The sequence below is a fragment of the Amblyraja radiata genome, chromosome 15, assembly GCF_010909765.2.
Source record: "Amblyraja radiata isolate CabotCenter1 chromosome 15, sAmbRad1.1.pri, whole genome shotgun sequence".
Classification (NCBI taxonomy): domain Eukaryota; kingdom Metazoa; phylum Chordata; class Chondrichthyes; order Rajiformes; family Rajidae; genus Amblyraja; species Amblyraja radiata.
Window position 1 is genome coordinate 24,947,471 of NC_045970.1, and position 21,886 is coordinate 24,969,356.

The 21,886-nt window shown below is 40.1% G+C and overlaps 1 protein-coding gene across 5 annotated transcripts in view; it reads right to left on the reverse strand.

Annotated features, from left to right (window-relative positions):
* LOC116981101 (SEC23 interacting protein) overlaps positions 1 to 21,886 on the reverse strand; it is an 87,986-nt gene that overhangs the window by 48,316 nt on the left and 17,784 nt on the right. For 3 of the 5 annotated variants that reach the window (XM_033033823.1, XM_033033825.1, XM_033033822.1), the window contains exons 9-14: positions 20,959 to 21,167; positions 15,148 to 15,266; positions 10,253 to 10,402; positions 9,486 to 9,581; positions 7,160 to 7,357; positions 5,383 to 5,538 (exon numbers count right to left, since the gene is read on the reverse strand). In XM_033033823.1, the coding sequence (XP_032889714.1) occupies positions 5,383 to 5,538; positions 7,160 to 7,357; positions 9,486 to 9,581; positions 10,253 to 10,402; positions 15,148 to 15,266; positions 20,959 to 21,167 (928 nt within the window). The remainder of the gene's footprint in view (positions 1 to 5,382; positions 5,539 to 7,159; positions 7,358 to 9,485; positions 9,582 to 10,252; positions 10,403 to 15,147; positions 15,267 to 20,958; positions 21,168 to 21,886) is intronic. The other 2 variants (XM_033033824.1, XM_033033826.1) reach the window with 1 other exon arrangement.

Genomic DNA, 21,886 nt, shown 5'->3' on the forward strand with positions numbered 1-21,886 from the left:
TGAACCCCCGAAAAGCACCTGGTCCTGATGGTGTACCCGGTCGTGTTCTAAAAACCTGTGCGGACCAACTGGCGGGAGTTTTTACGGACATTTTCAACCTCTCACTTCTGAGGTGTGAGGTCCCCACCTGCTTTAAAAGGACATCAATTATACCGGTGCCCAAGAAGAGTAAGGTGACGTACCTCAATGACTATCGACCAGTGGCACTAACGCCGGTGGTGATGAAGTGCTTTGAGAGGTTGATCATGGAGCAAATCAACTCCTACCTCAACTCAACAGATCAACGGTGGATGCGATCTCGCTGGCCCTCCATTCCGCACTGGACCACTTGGACAACAAAAACTCATATGTCAGGCTGTTGTTCATTGATTACAGCTCGGCATTTAACACAATCATCCCCTCCAAACTGGTCACCAAACTCGCAGAACTGGGTCTCTGCGCATCCCTCTGCAACTGGATCCTTGACTTCCTCATCCACAGACCACAGTCTGTTCGTATTGGTGGAAATGTGTCAGCCTCGATAACAATCAGCACGGGAGCACCTCAAGGCTGCGTGCTCAGCCCCCTGCTGTACTCACTCTATACCCATGACTGCGTAGCGAACCACAGTGCGAACTCCATCATCAAGTTCGCTGACGACACCACTATTGTGGGGCGTATCACTGATGGGGATGAGTCAGAATATAGAAGAGAGATCGAGCAACTGTCCATATGGTGCCAGCGCAATAACCTGGCCCTCAACACCAGCAAAACCAAGGAACTGATTGTGGACTTTGGAAGGAGTAGGAGGGGGACCCGCAGCCCCATTTAAATCAACGGGTCGATGGTTGAAAGGGTCAAGAACTTCAAATTCCTGGGCGTGCACATCTCTGAAGATCTTTCCTGGTCCGAGAACACTAACGCAATTATCAAAAAAGCTCATCAGCGCCTCTACTTCCTGAGAAGATTACGGAGAGTCGGATTGTCAAGGAAGGCACTCTCTAACTTCTACAGGTGCACAGTCGAGAGCATACTGACCGTTGCATCGTGGCTTGGTTCGGCAATTTGAGCTCCCTGGAGAGGAAAAGACTACAAAAAGTAGTAAACACTGCCCAGTCCATCATCGGCTCTGACCTTCCTTCCATCGAGGGGATTTATCGCAGTCGCTGCCTCAAAAAGGCTGGCAGTATCATCAAAGACCCACACCATCCTGGCCACACACTCATCTCCCTGCTACCTTCAGGTAGAAGGTACAGGAGCCTGAAGACTGCAACAACCAGGTTCAGGAATAGCTACTTCCCCACAGCCATCAGGCTATTAAACCTGGCTCGGACAAAACTCTGATTATTAATAACCACTTTCTGTTATTTGCACTTTACCAGTTTATTTATTCATGTGTGTATATATTTATATCATGGTATATGGACACATTTATCTGTTTTGTAGTAAATGCCTACTATTTTCTGTGTGCTTAAGCAAAGCAAGAATTTCATTGTCCTATACAGGGACACATGACAATAAACTCACTTGAACTTGAACTTGAGTGTAGTGAAATAGCAATGGGAGGGGAGGAAGGATGGGCTGAGAACATGAAATCTTCAAAACGCAATTGAGAATTTTAGACGAGGGACTTTATGGTGGAAGCCACTGTAAAATAGCAGGAAAAGGGATGGTGGGCAAATGGAACATGAAATATGATAGGTGATGGACAGCAGATGTTTGGATGAACTGACTTTAACAGATATAAAAAGGGAAATTAGACAGGGCAGCGTTGAAAGGGCAGAGTCTTTGGGTGGCAGCAAGTCAGACACATGCACAAAGATCTGAGGTATACCCGTTTTCTTCAAATGGAAGATGCATTTTTGAATAGTTGGACAATATTTAATTGATGAAATTCAAGTACCCTCAAGTCAAATAACATAAATTTGCAATGTCCTAAAAAGGAAATTGCACCTTAAATACTGCTTCTGTATAGCAATACAATGCATCATCTCTTTTCCATTACAAAATGATATTAAATTTGACATGTAGTGCAAGTCAAGTTTTGACATACTATCACATTTAATATTACGACATATGCATTTTATTAAAATGTATCAAAGACATAACAAAAGGCTGACTGACATTGCCTACTGACTATAATTTTATGGAGGTATTGTTACAAACAGCAGCCAACAAAATATTTACTATCAATTGGTCTCAAATTGACTATAAGATGTTCAAACGGAGCAAGGAGACTGCTGAGTATACACTTGATAGAACAGTCTCCTCAGGCTTGTGATTAGCTTCCAGAGCGATCTGCTGGGATTTACTAAGATTTCAAGCATTACTACTCTTGGCCTTCTGAAGTGCACTCCCAGTAGCAAAATGAAAATGAAAATGCAGAATGGCAGGTAGCGATCAAGCCTGTCAAAATAGTCTATACTCTGATTCAGATTATCTTAAATATTCTCTGTATTGCCCAATTTAGTTATTCTCATTGGAAATGTAAGGGAATATATTGTAACTTCTAATTCAAATTATTCAGAGTTATCCATGGAAACCAGGATTAAAATTCACAACTTTCATTAGATTCATATATTTGACATAGATATCCTGGGAGAAGGAGTTCTTTCATTAGCTCTTTTTTGTAAAAAAAAAATTTAAACAAGATATATACCATTCTAATATAATGATACTCACGATTTATCTTTTCATGCACTTGGAAGGAATTATCTACTTTATAGTGACCTGATAGTTCACAGCAGATCCAATACTTTATTTTTCATGTAAAATGTTTTCATCTAAAAAGCAATGCTCTGAACAGCAGGTGTATTTCGTGATTCAATGCAGACAAAGATCAAGATTTGGGCTCACCTTTCAAGCTACAGATCTATAATCGAGAGGCTGGTGAAGAAACACATCTGCGCCTTCCTCCCTCGGAACATGGACCCGTTGCAGTTCGCATACCGTCCGAACAGATCCATGGACGATGCGGTCTCCCAGGTCTTGCACACCGCTCTCTCTCATCTTGACAGCCAGAAGGGGGGCTACGTGAGGATGCTGTTCATAGACTTCAGTTCAGCCTTCAACACGATAGTCCCCACCAGACTGGCCGGGAAGCTACTGGAATTAGGGTTCAACACCCCCCTGTGTGCCTGGGCCTGGACTTTCTCACCGCCGGGCCCCAGGTAGTCAAGATGGGAGGGAATACATCGAAGTCCCTCACCCTGAGCACAGGATCGCCCCAGGGTTGCGTCCTCAGCCCCCTATTGTACTCCCTGTACACACATGACTGTGTGGCTAGGTTCAGCTCCAACTCAATAATTAAGTTTGCTGATGACACTATGGTGGTGGGCCTGATCTCAGACAACGACGAGAAGGCCTACCGGGAGGAGGTGGCTGGTCTAGCACTCTGGTGCCAGGACAACAGCCACCTCTTGAACATCAAAAAAAACGAAGGAGCTGATCGTGGACTTTAGGAGGGCACATCATCCGAGGACGTACACACCATTGAGGATAAATGGGGATACTGTGGATAGGGTGAGCTGCTTTAAATATCTGGGAGTCCACATCTCTGAGGATATGACATGGACATCACACGCCTCAGCACTCATGAGTAAGGCAAGGCAGCGCCTTTACCACCTCAGGCAATTGAGGAAATTCAGAGTGTCTCCGAGGATCCTCCAGTGCTTCTACTCAGCGGCTGTGGAAAGCATCTTGTCCGGAAATATTAGCATCAGGAATTGCTCTGCCCAGGACAAGAAGGCTCTGCAGAGAGTAGTGCGTTCGGCCGAACGCACTATGGGAACTTCACTCGCCCCCCTGTAGGAACTATACATCAGGAGGTGCAACTCCAGAGCCAATAAAATCATGGGAGACCCCTTCCACCCCTGCAACGGACTGTTCCAGCTGCTACGGTCAGGCAAACGCCTCCGTTGCCATGCTGTGAGAATGGAGAGGTTGAGAAGGAGTTTCTTCCCAGAGGCCATTGGGACTGTAAACTCCTATCTCACCAGGGACTAACTTTACTGAACGTTTTTCCTTCCAATATTTAATATGTAAAAGAATATGTGTGTGTTTATGATTGTGTTTATAGTATGTTTGGTTGTTTGTCTGTTTGTCTTTTTGCACAAGTCCGCGAGCATTGCCACTTTCATTTCACTGCACATCTCGTTTGTGTATGTGACGAATAAACTTGACTTGACGATAATAGTTCAGTAATAATAAAATCAGTTGATCGTTTGGAGTGTGACACCTTACATTGGTCCAATCATTTTAAAAATGACGACCAAATCTGCGTACAGATTACATTATTATCCATAATCCTCCGGATAATTAAAACTGTTCAAACCTATGAATGCTCCCAATAATACATTTCTAGTTGTAAAGAAATTGGATACATTTACAGGTTTCTTAATGGTTGTATAGTCTACCTTAGCTGATGTTAACTATACAGAGAAAATAGGATGGCCTTAGTTCTCTTCATCACAGTGGTTAATAACAAGGAGAAAAAGCATTACAGTAATCGACAGGATGAAGTATTGGAAAAGACTTGTAGAAAACCTTTTACAGTCAGGGAGCAGAGGTCATAGCATGAAAGGAACATAAAATAACAATTTCATATAATAATATGCGTTGGCATTTTGCGATAAAGAAGGGGGTGGTGTTATGTCTCTTGAAGATATAGATCCTTGTTTCCACTCTAGCCACTGGTGAAGTCTTGTGGAGATTAACCAATGTTGTTCCTTTCTTTCAAATTTCACTGGACCTTAATTTGTACACGCGACAATAAAATGAACTTGAAACCTTGACCTTGTTTAAGAAGAGAAAGAGGGATAATTTAGGAAATTATATTGAGAGCCTCACATCTGTTGCAGGGAAGCTGTCGGAGAGGAATCACTCATATTTGGGAGGAAAACAGCCAATTAGGAATAATCAGTATGGTGTTGCCCAGGGCACGTTATCTTCCAAACGGTGGAGTTTTTGGATTGTTTTCTCTTGACCATCGGAGGTTGAGGGAAGACCCAATAGAAGATTTTAAAATTATGAGAGGCAAGATAGGGTAGACGGTCAGAATGTTCTTCCCCAGTGGAAATATCAAATAATGGAGGTCATAGCTATAAGATGAGAGGAGGAACCTTTAACGATGATCTGCAGGAGAAGTTTATTTTTACACAGAATGGAACATGCTGACAAGAGTTATGGTGGGAGCAAACACGACAGTAATGTTGAAAGGACTTTTAGCTGGCACAGTACTATGCAGAGAATGTAAGGATATGGATCCTGTGTAGGCAGAAAGGATTAGTTTAATTTGGCAGCAAGTTTGGCACAGACATGGTTAACTGATGGGCCTGTTCCTATGCTATACTCTTATATGTTCAAAGTGACTTTAAAGCTCAGTTCACAATAAGTTAAACTTACTGGATGATAGATATTGAAAAATCCCTTGCAGGTTGGTAGTCTGTAGTTTTCATCAATTTTCTCCAGCCCACGCACTGTGAGAAACATACCGACGGGAGAACCCAAGGCAAAGAAGTTGTCTGGCTCAAAATCTAAGCCATGATAAGCCACAGAAACCTGAGAATAAAAAGCAACACACCAATGAATAGCAAAATGAAATCTAAACAGCAAAATTCTCGGTAACTCAAACGTTAAATTATTGTTATAACTGGTAAAAAAAAATATATACAAATAAACATGAGAGACCCTGTATCTAGACAACATTACTGTCCACCTACATCAAGTGTTCCCAACCTGGGGCAAATTTACCCCAACCAGCCAGAATCACCACCCGTGGTATTCCACACCTGTACTTACATCGACCAGATGAGCTGTCATGTGCAGGTCTTCTGCAGTGTTAACTTCAGTGACATGGTCTTGATGGCATGAGGATTTCCAGCAATTCAGTGGGAACCCCTGGCCTCAAAATGCCTCTGGCAGCTCGCAATGCTAGCTTAGATGTGGAGAGGATGTCTCCACTAGTGGGAGAGTCTAGGACCAGAGGCCATGGTCTCAGAATAAAAGGACATGCCTTTAGAAAGGAGACGAGAAGGAATTTCATTAGTCAGAGGGTGGTGAATCTGTGGAATTCATTGCCACAGAAGGTTGTGGAGGCCAAGTCTGTGGATATTTTTAAGGTGGAGATTGATTGGTAATGGTGTTAGGGGTTATGGGGAGAAGGCAGGAGAATGGAGTTGAGAGGGAAATATACCATCAGGCAAGATTGAAAAGCTGAGAAGATGTGATAGACCAGATAGCCTAATTCTGCTCTTACAACCTATGATGATACTCAGCACGAAGCTTTGTCAACTGCGAAGGAAGTTACACATTTTAAATGTCTCAAACAGCAACATAATTAAAATTGAATTAAAAAATGTATGGAAATTAAAGCTAAAAACAAAAAAAAACATTAGAGGCAAATAACGTTTTTAGTATGTAACATGTTAGTGGCAGCTAAATATTTGGCGTACAATGAGTATCCAGGGAGGTCTGAGATACTCCATGGAGACCACGCAATCAATCCTATATATCTGTCACAACTTGTTTCACACTATCTGTACAGGAGCCCCAGACTTACTTCTATCCATGCTTGAAACTACTGGCCAAAGCTGATCTACTCCTGAATTTACATTACTAAAGCGTATATGGGTGGATAGTTCCAGAACAAGTTTATAAAAAGCAAAACAATTTCCATAAATTAGTGCGGGGTCCACACTATATTAAAAGGACTAAAAGGACTCGCTCGGATGCTGTCCCCTGCCATTGGTTGTAGTGTGAATTTGGGAGCAGCTGATTTCTACTTGTATAAAGGCAGGTACCGGTAAACCATATGGTAGTTCATGTACAAGAGGGGTTCACCGATGGGCACGAGTGAGCCTTTTTCTGTTCTACTGGTGAGATCCTTGAACCTGTTCCTTTGCAACAGATGCTTCCTTGAATAGGACATTGGTGGGAATGGGGGCCAAAGTTTAGAAAAAGTTACTATTAAATCGAATCAATTCAGGAGGAACAGCAAACTTTCAGAATTTACCATAGAATGAAGTACATGCAAACATCTTCAGTTTAGATTTTAACAGCTGCCAGGGAAACTTAAAAGGATGCCCATTCACAGACACCCACACAATCATCTTATATGTGTTTACTCAGTGTCCAAAAAAAAAATCCAACTGCCAAACTCAAGCTTTAAAATTTCCTTTACCTGGCCAGCACCAGCTTCAAAATGGTCGTAATGCACTTTGACAGATGAAATGGCGGTTCTACCATATGATAGTACTCTCTTCAACGTGCCCTGCTTTTCTGCAGCTTCCTCCTTGCTCTTTTGTGATGCCTCTTGCTGTGTTTTCTTCAGGGCTTCTAGTGCTGCCTTCTTCTCCATTGCAGCTTTTTTCTTTGCCTTTTGAAATAAGGAAAAAAAAAATTCAACACACCAATTTTTTTATTTATAACAATCCCAGTGAACACAGTTGAGGTGGAAATAAAGCATATACTAAAATTGATTCACTAGTAAACTCAGTAAACATTAGACTTATGCAGCAGGGTTTCTGGAAACTTTTTCAACATAAAATAAACTTTGTTGGTCAATTTTTGAGAGTGTTTGGGTGGATCGTGTTCAGTGATGCGAGAATGAATTCTGAAAAATCTCTGAAAAAATATTCTGGGGGGAAAAAAATTACCTAATTATTTAATAGGCATTCAAATCTCAAACTTGGTCTACAACTCAAGAAATCAAAAACTGGAGAGCAGCAGTTAAAGTCATAATACAAGATAATCGTCAAATGTGTTATGCAGACAACTATATTAAAAAGAAAATCCATCAAGCAGACAAAATACAAGAGGAAATTGCAAAAATTAAGTTAATTAGCCCTTTGCCCCATATCAACAAAGCCAGTGACACATTTATTTTTTCGTGCTTTTCTGCTTAATTTAAGTCCAAAAAAAACTGAAGCACACAAAATTGTTTTTATTTGCTAATTACAGCAGAACTGTTGGCATAGAGGTCACAAATTTGAACCCTCCAACTGCTTTCCAAACACTGACAACACTCATACAGTGCATAGGAAATTGAACAGATTACACAAAATATTAGTTTTAAACAACATCAAATCCAAGATAAAATTTTGGCCACATATGCGGAATTTATTGCCTGCCTGCGTGTACGAATACGTTTGCCTCTGCAACAAAATTTGGACGAAATGATTTATGTTTAATTGGTCTCAATTTTTCCCAGTTTCTATCATACTAGTGCTACTTGTTTCAAATAAAAATAAAAAAACATTTGATGACGTTAAACACAGCACCACTGTTTTTTTAAGGGATGCTGAGCAAAAAGAATGACATTGGAAAGACATACAGTTCAAATTCACAAAACGGACCACTTAAAAGTTCAGCCAGTCTGGTTTGAAAGAACCAAATCGTCTAACTCAATAATTGTGTAAGTCAGTTTAAAATTAGTTTCATGTTACAACCACAATGGATGAAGAGGATGATTTAGACAAGGCACTTTCAAACTTAAGCACAAAGCAAGCTGCTACATATCATAGTTTGAGTCATAGTATCATCAGAAGACAACCTCCCTCCAGTGGGATCCTGTTCTGCTAAACTCCATACTCTATCATGAATAGAATGATTTGCAAGTATGGCAAAATTAACCATCTATTTCCTATGACTGGGAAGGATGTGTTGACATTTGATCAGATCCTGGGGATGATACAGTTAATGTAGGAGGAACATTTGCTGGCATTGGGCCTGCGCTCACTGGATCGAGGGGGGGGGGGGGGGGGGGGGGGAGATCATTAATACCCATAGAATAGTGAAAGGCCTCATTGGGGTGGATGTGGAGAGGATGTTTCCAGTTGTGGGAGAGTCTAGGACCAGAGGGTACAGCCTCAGAACAAAATGGCAGACCTTTCAAATGGAGATGGAGGAATTTCTTTAGCCAGAGGGTGTTGAATCTGTGGAATTCATTGCCACAGGCGGCTGTGGCCGTCATATGGTATTTTTAAAGTGGTGATTGATAGGTGCTTATTTAGTAATGGCATCAAAGATTGGGTTTGAGGGGGGGAAATAAATCAGCCACGATCAAACGGCAGAGCACTTAATGGGTCAAATGCACTGATTCTGCTCCTATCTTTTGGTCTTATGACCTTGTAACAATAATGCCCGATCCATTTTCAGAACCACGAGCAATGTTTGTGACGCATCAGATAGCAAGTGCCTGTGGATTATTCACCCTTGGCAGACAATGACCACTTTCTATCAGTATCATTGTTTAACAATGGGAATCAGAAACGTTATCCACTATAGCAGTCCTTGCTGCATCCTGCCTATATAAACCAATCAAAAGAATAATCTGAATAAAGAAAGCAGTGCAAAATGCAGTACCCATGTTTCTTTTAAATATTATTTATATTAGTTTTTGATTCTCTTTCACAGATGCAGACATGGCATTCAGAAGAGCAGAATTATTTTAAATTGCTGATTGCTAAGGCATTGCATTTCAAGCACCTTTCTGGAAATGAAGCTACCTGTTCATTTGCTTTCTCTTTTACAAAATTGGTAATTTTCTTTCTTGGTCCAAGAGGGATCCCCATTTCCTTCAAGTCATCCACCGTACACATGAGCTAAAAACCAAATGAAGCAAAGAATATATTGATTGAGCTGGCGAAGACACACAAAACATTATTCCATCTTTTTCCAGAGATTGAATTTACTACGGCAACACTACTAATAAGCAATACTTGTCCTTAATAAGAACAGTATAAAGTGTAATACTAGAGAGAGATTCAGTGGGAAGAAGAGTAACTTTACATTCAACAAAAAGAGGAACAACTGTGAGGCACAAGAGACTACAGATGCTGGAATCTTCAGCAAAACCCAAAATGCTGGAGGGACTCAGCAGGTCAGGCACCAGATGGGGAGGGAAGAGATCTTTGAATCGCTCTATATCATTAAAAGTTGATCTGCAAAGGTCAAGCTTACACTAGAAAATATTTAAACAGAATATACTTTTATACTTTACTTTATTGTCATTGTAGTGGTGCATACAACAAAATTCAGGCGCACTGACTGAGCGGAGCACAGATGTACAAGATAAAAAATAACAATAAAACGGCAAAAATGTGAGAAAAATAAAAATTGTTCATACACTCATATGCACACTCACAGATTCACACATGGCTCAATATAACTACATGACTCAAAAAACATAGACGTTTTGATTAGAAACTGTACTAAATTATTTTTGGTCCAGGAAAAAAAAAATCCTTATAATATATTAAACTGAAAAACTTACTAATGATTCCATGTCTATTTTTTCATTTTCCAAAGTGGCAAGGTACTCAGAGAGACTGAGTGATTCCAATGCTTCTGATAAGGACAGTAATTCATCCTCTTGTTCATCCTTCAGTTCATCGAAATCTTCAACATCATGACAATTCTGGTCCTTCAATTGAACATCAAACATGGGGGTTTACATACAAAATAAACATTCCGATCTAACTAGGGTGAAAAGAGACAACCAGGAAAACATTTGTCTATATTTAATGCAGAGAATTATAATATCAAATAAGAAAGAACACTATTACTTGGATTATCTCCGGCACCTCTCTCCCCTTTCTTGATCTCTCCGTCTCCATGACAGGGACATGAATTGACTGAGGTCTACTACAAACCCACCGACTCCCAGTTTTCTGGACCACACATCCTCCCACCCTGCCTCTTGTAAAGACGTTCTCCCTCCCTCAATTTCTCCGCCTCATCTGTTCCCAACATGAGCATTCCATTCTGTGACATCTAACATGTCCACTTTCTTTAGTGAACGTAGTTCCCCCCCTGCTGTCATTGATCGATCCCCCACCACAGTATTTCACATTTCTGCTCTTGCTCCCTCACCCCACCTACGGAACAAGGAGTGACCTGGTCCTCGCCTTTTAATCAAAAAGCCTCAGTATTCAACACATCTTTCTGCAACACCTCAGTGTGATCCCACCACCAACTGCCCGCAGAGACTGCTTCACATAAACTCAAATTTTCCCCACAATGTACTCCAATGCCAGATCTTTACCAATTGACTTATTCTATTTATATACAGTGCATTCAGAAAGTATTCAGACCCCCTTCACTTTTTCCACATCTTGTTACGTTACAGCCTTATTTTAAAATTAATTAAATTCATTTTTTTAAATCATCAATCTACACACAATACCCCAGAATGAAGAAGTGAAAACAGGTGTTTAGAAATTTTTGCAAAGTCATTAAAAATAAATAACTGAAATATCACATTTACATAAGTATTCAGACCCTTTGCTATGACACTCAAAATTGAGCTTAGGTTCATCCTGTTTCCACTGATTATCCTTGAGATGTTTCTACAACTTGGAGTCCACCAGTGGTAAATTAAATTGATTGGACATGATTTGGAAAGGCACACACCTGTCTATATAAGGTCCCACAGTTGACAGTGCATGTCAGAGCAAAAACCATGCCATGAAGACGAAGGAATTGTCCGTAGAACTCCTAGACAGGATTGTGTCGAGACACAAATCTGGGGAAGGGTATAAAACAATTTCTGCAGCATTGCAGGTCCCGAAGAGCACAGTGGCCTCCGTCATTCTTAAATGGAAGAACTTTGTAACCACCAGGAAGAACCTTCAAAGAACTGGCCGCCCAGCCAAACTGAGCAATCGGGGGAGAAGGACCTTAGTCAGGGAGATGACCAAGAACCCGATGGTACTCTGACAGAGCACCAGAGTTCCTCTGTGGAGATGGAAGAACCTTCCAGAAGGACAACTATATTTGCAGCACTACACCAATCAAGCCTTTATGGTAGAGTGGTCAGACGGAAGCCACTCCTCAGTAGAAGGAACATGACAGCCTGCTTGGAGTTTGCCAAAAGGCACCTAAAAGACTCTCAGAGAAACAAGATTCTCTGGTCTGATGAAACCAAGATTGAACTCAGGAAACCAGGCACCGCTCATCACCTGGCCAATAACATACCTACGGTGAAGCATGGTGGTGGCAGCATCATGCTGTGGGGATGTTTTTCAGCGGTATGAACTGGGAGACTAGTCAGGATCGAGGGAAAATTGAATGGAACAAAGTACAGTGAGTTCATTGATGAAAACCTGCTTCAGAGTGTCTTGGACCTCAGACTGGAGCAGTGGTTCACCTTCCAACAGGACAACGACCCTAAGCACACAGCCAAGGCAACGCAGGAGTGGTTTAGTGACAAGTCTCTGAATGTCCTTGAGTGGCACAGCCAGTGCCTGGACTTCAACCCGATCGAACATCTCTGGAGGGACCTGAAAATAGCTGTGCATCGATGCTCCTCATCCTACCTGACAGAGCCTGAGGATCTGCCGAGAAGAATGGGAGAAATTACCCAAACAGGTGTGCCAAGCTTGCAGCATCATACACAAGAAGACTTGAGGCTGTAATCGCTGCCAAAGGTGCCTCAAAATACCGAGTAAAGGGTCTGAATACTTATGTAAATGTGATATTTCAGTTATTTCTTTTTAACTACGCAAAAAATTCTAAACACCCGTCTTCACTTTTTTAGTATGGGGTATTGTGTGTAGATTGATGATAAAAGTTAATTTAACCCATTTTAGAATAAGGCTGTAATGTAACAAAATGTGGAAAAAGTGAAGGGGTCTGAACACTTCCTGAATGTGCTGTACCTTTGTATCCTTTCAGGACTTGCTTTCTCACCTATATTTATGTTATCGCAAATTTGGTAATTGTATCTTTGGAGACTTTATCCTTCAGCACACTATAGATTAATAATCACAAAAACACCCATTTTTATCTATTCACCATTCCGAGTAGCAAACAAATGTCCTTTCCTTGCCATTATGTTGCATTCTCTACCAAGAGCCTTAACTATTTCTTTAAGTGCCCGTTGTTACAACTACCACAGTCTACCATGTTAATCTGTTTTCAGTATTTTATGTTTTAGCGCAGGGGTCGGCAACCTTACAGTGCTGCCTGTAACCCGAAATCATCCGGCCCACAGGCGGATTTCCCCCCCCCCCTGTAATCATCCGGCCCGCCGAGTGCGGCCGAGCTCTGGCTGTACCTTCTGTGAGCACGTTTAAGGAAGAACAGCAGATGCTGGAAAAATCGAAGGAAGTCAAAAATGCTGGATAAACTCAGCAGCTGAGACATGCAAGGATTGCATGAGACTGCCTCACCCGCTGAGTTTCTCCAGCATTTTTGTCTACCTTCTGTGAACACGTGATTGGATGCCTGCCATCCGGGGCAGGATCCATGTGTACACGTGATAGATGTGGCCCGCCATCTGCTCATAGGCATGTGTCCTGGCCCCTCTGCAGAACGAGGTTGCCGACCCCTGTTTTAGCGGGTACACTTCTCATCCTTCTAAACTCCAGAGAGTATAGGTCCAATCTATTCAAACTCTGTGTGTGTGTGTGTGTGTGTTGGATCATCAAGCTGCTGAACCTCTGTTGCACTTCCACCAAGGCAGGAGAGCAAAACAATATTTCACACAGAAGTATTGTCACAATGTCCCATTGTAAACCACAGTAAGATTTTTTTACCTAAAATGCTCAATTTATTTGGTATTAAAGATGAACATACCATCTACTTTAATTCCTTACTGTGCCTCCATGTTAATTTTATGATCCATATATGGAAAATCCAGGTCCCTTGAACATTAATACAGCCTAGTCCCTTACCATTTGACAGATGTTTTGTATTTCTATTTCTTCGAAAGGAAAACAAGAACATAAATCACCCCGTTAAATTTAATCAGCCATGTGTTCACCTTCTTCCTCAATTAATCAATCCACTGCCATTTACTCAAGCCACTGCCCTTTACAGCCTTCATCCACCTCAGTCTATTCCCTTCTAGTTTTGTGCAGGCAGTAAATCCACATGAATATTAGACAAATTCACCTCATCCAGGCCATTGACAGGATAAGTGGAGTAGCTGATACCAAAGCAATTAGAACACTGGGAAGTTTCCCAATTCCTTACTTCTAACCATTAACTTGCAATTATTTACAGTAATATGGAATGCAAAATGTGATAAAAAGTTTTCGACCAACATAAATGTGCTCAGTACCATTTTTAACTATCAACCAAGTCCCATGACTTGGGTAGGCATGATACATCTTAATTTGATTATATATGTTCACGCATATCAATCATCCAAAAATTTGCAGTTGTTGATATTTTGGCAGTATTGCAGAAGTGAGATACTTTTAAGTGAGATACAGTTTTAAGGGGGCACTAACAGCATGTTAGTATGCACAACACATCCAAGTTGGCGATATGCAGAGTACTGCCTTGCCGACTACAAATTCAGAAGATTAAGATATTAAAATATCTACACCTGAATATTTATGATATGGAGGTTTCATACAAATGCACAAAATAATACAATTACAATACTCATTTACAAATTGGTTAGAGCATAAGTTAAATACATAATGTAACATTTCATTAAAAAAAAAGATTATTATGTGACATTAAGATTATTATGTGACTCATGGTCTTCAAATCCAAAACGTATTTCTTTGTGACATAAAATAGCTATAAATAGTTTTGGTTGAAAGGTCTGGATTTGAAAGAGTATCACTAATGTTTGACAATAGCTTTATTTACAAACAACTACTGGTCTCTGACAAAATCTATTGCATTCATAAAGCATGACCTATAATCAAAAGCAATGCCAACATTTTCTTGAAACTTTTAGAATCTCAGTTTTTAAATGGCAGTGTCAAATATTGTCTTTTGTGTCTCAATACTAACTACTGTTAACAGTTAAAAAAAAAAAACCAGAAGACTATCTGTATGGAGAAACAGAACTAAACCGTCAGTGATATTTTGCCGAATCCCACAATAATCTATTTCAATTTACAGGCAAGAGGATTTTCTTGAGCGTAACAGCTAGCATAAAAGCACATTGTGATGTTTAGGTTTGAGGATGACCATTGCCAAAGGTTACTCCAGTTAATAGCACTATCAAAACAACAATAAACTTCTAATAGCAATTTGATATTAAATAAATAAAATACCATTTAGTGTTATGTCTCTGAAGAATAAATCCACCAAATTAGATATTATACACCAAACTGATCACTAGTGATTCTGACCATATAAAAAATGTTCACAGATTTACAAAATTAGCTCAATAAGTGATCAATTAATTGTACAGTATGGTACCTGGGGTTCTTCTGGGCTTGTTGAATCTTTCACAGTCCCATTAGGAGCTGATTGAGTGGGACCACCAGCCAAAGAGCCACCCGTCTGATTGGCCAACAAATCAAAAAGGATCAGAGAACCTGAGAACAAATTAGAAGTGACGTAAATTTTCCCCCCTCAATAAATCTTAGAGGTTGAGTTTCAATTTAACCTATGAAAAAGTCAAGATTCACAAAACAAACTCAACAGTGACATTTATACACCAAAGTTACTTTAGAATTGTCTGAATTTAAAGTGTATTTCATACTATAATTTAAGTAGTGTGCAAACAAAACACATTCTTGAGCTCTAAAAGCTGGAGCCAGTTACTCAATTATTTCAGAAATCTAACCTAATGGATTATGACGGCCTTGGACACTCAGAATCAGGAGACAAAAGGTGCATTTCACCAACAATCATTTTTTCACTTGAAAAATTATTTATTTTAATTCAAAAGGATTATCGAGCATTAAACATGTACAGAAATCGCAGTTATTTCCTTGACTCTCAAAATAAAAGCAAAGAAATTATCGAGAATTTGGAGGACACTATGTGCAAATGACAAAGAAGAGTTATCAGATGAGGAAATTAAGCTAGAAAGCACCTCAGCATCAAGACCAATTGCCAAAAGCAACTTATGAAACCTACTCAATACTTAATATACAATTTAAAGCCAATTACACTGACATGGCCATAAAAAAGCTTATCTTTAAATATTTTCATCTTAGATGCATTTCTTGTCATTGGTATTATGCCCATTATGTTAGTAACAAGAGCTACTATTATTTTATGTCACCAGTGGGTAAAAATCAAGTTCCATAGTTCATTTCCCCAAACTTCAAGGAGTGCAGGCTTGACTGATTCTGTGTTATACACTTACTATTAGAATGTGTTGCTATGATAATGCCAATTCAATTGGTTTGGTAAGTTAACTGGCTACTGTGAACTGTCCATAGTGTACAAGGGGAATCCGGAGTAGTTAATGGGAAAAATAATAGGTTACAATAGAATTGATGGCAGGGATTGGGATCAATGGGAATGCTCCAATGCTGGATGGTCTCCTTCTCTACCATAGTGGACATATGCAAACTCAGGTCATTTAATATTTAAATATTGCAGTGAGAACAGTAATAAATAATATTATGCCACCAGAAAGAGTGATTGGAAAATTTCTGATGGTAAATGCAAAACAATTCGTGATCAAATAACCTCATGGTAAAAGCACACTGCAGCCCATTTATCATCCATAATATCAATTCTTATAGTTTGTTATCTTATTTAAATACTTTTCCCTTCTGTCACAAGGCATTTCCAAACACCTAATATCTACCGTACTCCCTTCCCAATGCTTTTCATTCTGTGGATGACTGTGGAAATTCTCAACCATCCTGTACAGGCTCAGGGGAAATCATTCCACCTCAATTTCAAATACCAATTAAAATGTGTGAAGAAAGATTGCAAAAAAAAGTCTTCAAACCCCAAGCTGTGAAATGGTGTCACTGTCATGACAACAAGGTTTAAGTACATGGCATCTATAACACTGCCAAGGCACTTCAGAAGAATGTAATTGAACAAAATTGCTGCACAGGAGATAAGAGAGGTGACCAAATGCAGTAATTAAAGAGCCTTTCAAAAGAGGAAATATAAATAGGGTGATGTAGTGGAGGTGGATGCAGAAAGAGCCAGGAAAGTAATTCCTGAGTTTAAGGCCTTTGCTTAATGATGCAAGCCTTAATGATGGCGCGATCAAATTCAGTGATCAGTGGTCTCGCTGATAGCTGGATCGCTCAAGATAAGTTCAAACTTTATGAAAAAATTAGCAACAAAACCAGGCCACTTTCTGAAAACTGCATAGAGACTGTATTTCTCAAAATATGGGAAAGAACATTTTGTTTTAAAAGGCGATATTTCAACCATCAAAAGTGGATGATTTCCTTTTGCTTCAAAACTTGCATTTTGTATTATGATTTGTTCCCAGAGTTTCACTCCAGAATTCTTTAATGGCTGAATGTTGCTAGCTCCAGCAGGCAATTCTTCTGATGGCCTCAGCTTTCGGAATGGCAGCAAGTCCTTGCCTTGCAAGCATGTTCTGCAAGCCCTGGACTTGCAGCACCACCTGTCAGTCAGTATCACTCACTACACTGCACTCCACGTGGAGAAAAATCACTCCTGTCAGGTAGAAAGTACAGAAGATTGAAAGTGCAAATCATCAGATTTAAGAACAGCTAGGGTACAGTCCGATTCCCCTCTACCACATTTAAACACTGGAATTTGTCTCTGCAACTGTTACATTATGATGCTGAGAATTATATTTTGCACTCTGTATCCTTTCCTTCGCTCTACCCGTTATACTTTAATTTGGCTTGTTTGCATTTATCTTTAGTATTAATGATGCAAAACAAAGCATTTCACAGGACCTCGGTACACATGGCAGTAAGAGGGGGCAGCAGAGTTACAACTGGTAGAGCTGTGCTGCCCCTGTGCCAGAGACCCAATTTCAATCCTGACCTCGGGTGTTGTCTGCACACTCTCCCTGTGACCGCGTGGATTTCCTCCGGGTACTCCAGTTTCCTTCCACATCTCATAGATATGCAGATTTGTAAAATAATTAGTCCCTGTACATTGCCCCTACATTGTCTGTAGTGAGGGGATGGGAAAAAATGGGATAACATAGAACTAATGTTACTGGGACTGCTGCACCTGGACTATAAAATGGCATATTTTGCATGCGGACTCAGTGGGCACTGTACTGACCGGGGTGATTGTGCTTATGTACGGGGATAGTTGTGCTGAGCTGTATGCAAAAAAAGTATTTCACTGTACCTGCCACACATGACAATAAAGAAACTTGATATGGGTGAACCATCATCAAGAACTAATGCAAATAGATGGTCGATGGTCAGTTTGGACTCGGTGGGATGAGAATCTAATTTCCATGCTTTATCTTATAATCAATAACCTTAAACTACACCATATTAATCTGGTGACATATACAAAACCCAATTAATTTCAAAGGAAATGTTATCTCTACAGGTGAAGAGACAAAGAAGCAAGTATTATTTTAATTATTTCACCTTAATGTTTTTAATAATTTCTAAATATTGTTTTGACTCAATTTTATTATTTTATTTCAATTGCAAGATTATAGTTTAGTTTAATTTAGCTTAGAGATGCAGCATGGAAACAGGCCCTTCGTGCCACCGAATCTGCGCTGACCAGCAATCACACACACACTAGTTCTATCCTACACAATAGGGACAATTTACAAGCCAAAAAACTACAATAGCAATAATCTACAAACCTGCAAGTCGGAGAAAACTCATGTGGTCGCAGGGAGAACGTACAAACTCTGCACACACAGCACCTCTAGTTAAAAATAAAACCTACAGTGGCTTGCAAAAGTTTTCATACCCCTTGAACTTTTCCACATTTTGTCACGTTACAACCACAAACGTAAATGTATTTTATTGGGATTTTATGTGATAGACCAACACAAAGTGGTGCATCATTGTGAAGTGGAAGGAAAAAGATACATGGTTTTCAAATGTTTTTACAAATAAAAAACTGAAAAATGTGGCGTGCAAAAGTATTCAGCCCCCCTGAGTCAATACTTTGTAGAACCACCTTTCGCTGCAATTACAGCTGCAAGTCTTTTGGGGTGTGTCTCTACCAGCTTTGCACATCTAGAGACTGAAATTTTTGCCCATTCTTCTTTGCAAAATAGCTCAAGCTCAGTCAGATTGAATGGAGAGTGCCTGTGAACAGCAATTTTCAAGTCTTGCCAGAGATTCTCAATTGGATTTAGGTCTGGACTTTGACTGGGCCATTCTAACACATGAATATGCTTTGATCTAAACCATTCCATTGTAGCTCTGGCTGTATGTTTAGGGTCGTTGTCCTGCTGGATGGTGAACCTCCGCCCCAGTCTCAAGTCTTTTGCAGACTCTAACAGGTTTTCTTCCAAGATTGCCCTGTATTTGGCTCCATCCATCTTCCCATCAACTCTGACCAGCTTCTGAAGAAAAGCATCCCCACAGCAGGATGCTGCCACCACGTTTCACAGTGGGGATGGTGTGTTCAAGGTGATGTGCAGTGTTAGTTTTCCGCCATGCATTTAGGCCAAAAACTTCAATTTTGGTCTCATCTGACCAGAGCACCTTCCTCCACATGTTTGCTGTGTCCCCCACATGGCTTGTGGCAAACTGCAAACGGGACTTCTTATGGCTTTTTTTCAACAATGGCTTTCTTCTTGCCACTCTTCCATAAAGGCCCGATTTGTGGAGTGCACTACTAATAGTTGTCCTGTGGACAGATTCTCCCACCTGAGCTGTGGATCTCTGCAGCTCCTCCAGAGTTACCATGGGCCTCTTGGCTGCTTCTCTGATCAATGCTCTCCTTGCCCGGCCTGTCAGTTTAGGTGGACGGCCATGTCTTGGTAGGTTTGCAGTTGTGCCATACTCTTTCCATTTTCGGATGATGGATTGAACAGTGCTCCGTGAGATGTTCAAAGCTTGGGATATTTTTGTATAACCTAACCCCGCTTTAAACGTCTCCACAACTTTATCCCTGACCTGTCTGGTGTGTTCCCTGGGCTTCATGATGCTGTTTGTTCACTAATGTTCTCTAACAAACCTCTGAGGCCTTCACAGAACAGCTGTATTTATACTGAGATTAGATTACACACAAGTGGACTATATTTACTAATTAGGTGACTTCTGAAGGCAATTGGTTGCACTGGATTTTATTTAGGGGTATCAGAGTAAAGGGGGCTGAATACTTTTGCACGCCACACTTTTCAGTTTTTTATTTGTAAAAAATATTGAAAACCATGTATCATTTTCCTTCCACTTCACAATGATGCGCCACTTTGTGTTGGTCTATCACATAAAATCCCAATAAAATACATTTACGTTTGTGGTTGTAACGTGACAAAATGTGGAAAAGTTCAAGGGGTATGAATACTTTTGCAAGCCACTGTAGGTCACTGGTGCTGTGAGGCAACAACTCTACCACTGCGCCACTCCTTCAAGTCTATCTAATTATCAGGCGATGTTCGAAAACCTAACATTTACACCAGCTTTGACAGGAGGAGATTCTGATAACCTGCTTTGGCATCTGACGGTTTGTTAGGATATTCTGCGGGGTCATGGCCTTTGTAGTACATTACCCAGGGTTCAGTCACCTTCTAGACCTCACCAATGAGCAGAGACTGCTGAAAACGAGAGCGATTAACATCCTACATTCATTCCAGGCGAGTGGGGACCCAGTGGACATTCCACGTGCAATGAGTAGCAGTTCCATATGCTAGTTTAAATCACATACCCTACATTGAGTGGAGAGCATGTCCTGTGTTTCAAAGCAGGAAGGATATTATTGCCATTTAATGGATAGAGGTCAGCTACCAAGATGATTTTAATGGGGATCCATTGAAAGGGAGAGAGTTAAGCAAAAGGAAATTAGCAAGTGGATGAGAGAGAGAGTCAAAGAAAGAGCAATATAGTTGGGTAAACCACAAGGCAGCTCTTATAATACCCCCAAAAATTACTGAAGATTCTCCAAAATGTTCACACTCTACCAAGCAACGACAAAGCAAAATTCAATCCATCCTCAAATTTTCAGGTACAAAGGCAATTCCAAGTATTTCCTGATTCCAAACCTGCCTGGACACAAAAACTGCATAGAACATGGCGATCCTGATTAGATTAGCTCAAAAGTAGTAACACATCCATAAACACAATAATGAATGGAAATGCAACAAGTCCCACAAACTATTCAAACATTAGTAGTTATTACCCAGGCTGTGTCCTGCAAGGGAGATTCCTCCTTTGAAATTAGGATTTCGGCTCAAGAAGAGAGCATAAAGTCGATTGATTTCAGCAACCATTTTATCCACAATTGTCTGGCAGTATGTAGGGCTATTGTAGAAGAATATGTCCAGTAATGTCTCATTGGTAAAGTGACGCAAGCGGCCTATACTTGGCAATGTGATTTTCTTGATACGCCTAATGCAAAAAGAGAGAACCAAATGAGAAAGGTTAATTTTTCAAAATTAGCTTTACAACAATTAAAAATTATTCAATAAAAACAGAAACCAGATCAAATTTCAACAAAAATAATCAAAACTATTCTACCTAAAATTTCCCAAAATTACACCATACCAAAATTAAAAGGCCACCAGAGACTGTTTATATTCTGTGCATATATCCTCTCACTTCTTCTCATTCTATCAATATAATCTCATATTGCTTGCGACAAGGCCATTCACAAGCCTTTTATACATTAAAAAATAGCAGGAGTAGGCCTTTCAGCTATGACCCATGATTTCCTGTATAAGTAATGGAAAGACTATCAGCATTTATCCTTAAGAAGTAAAGTGAACAATAGCTTCCAGCACCTGCATTTTTAAAAGTGGAAAGTAGGAAGTTGCCATCACTGCCACAACATCATGCGAAGGAACAGACATTCAAATACACACAAGGATATAAACTCACTGTGTTTTATTGATATATACATGCAAGTGGTTCTTCTATAATGTGATAGTTGCATTCCTAAAAACCTTGTTATAAAATGGTATTATGAAAACAACAGTATCAATGGAGAAAAAGGCATTAAATGCTAGAGAGTTTCCAACTCGCAATAACGTTATTTCTCTCATTGGATTTTCATGAATAAAGTTTTTTTTTATTTTTTAAATAGCTACAGGTTTATTTTTGTCATTGCA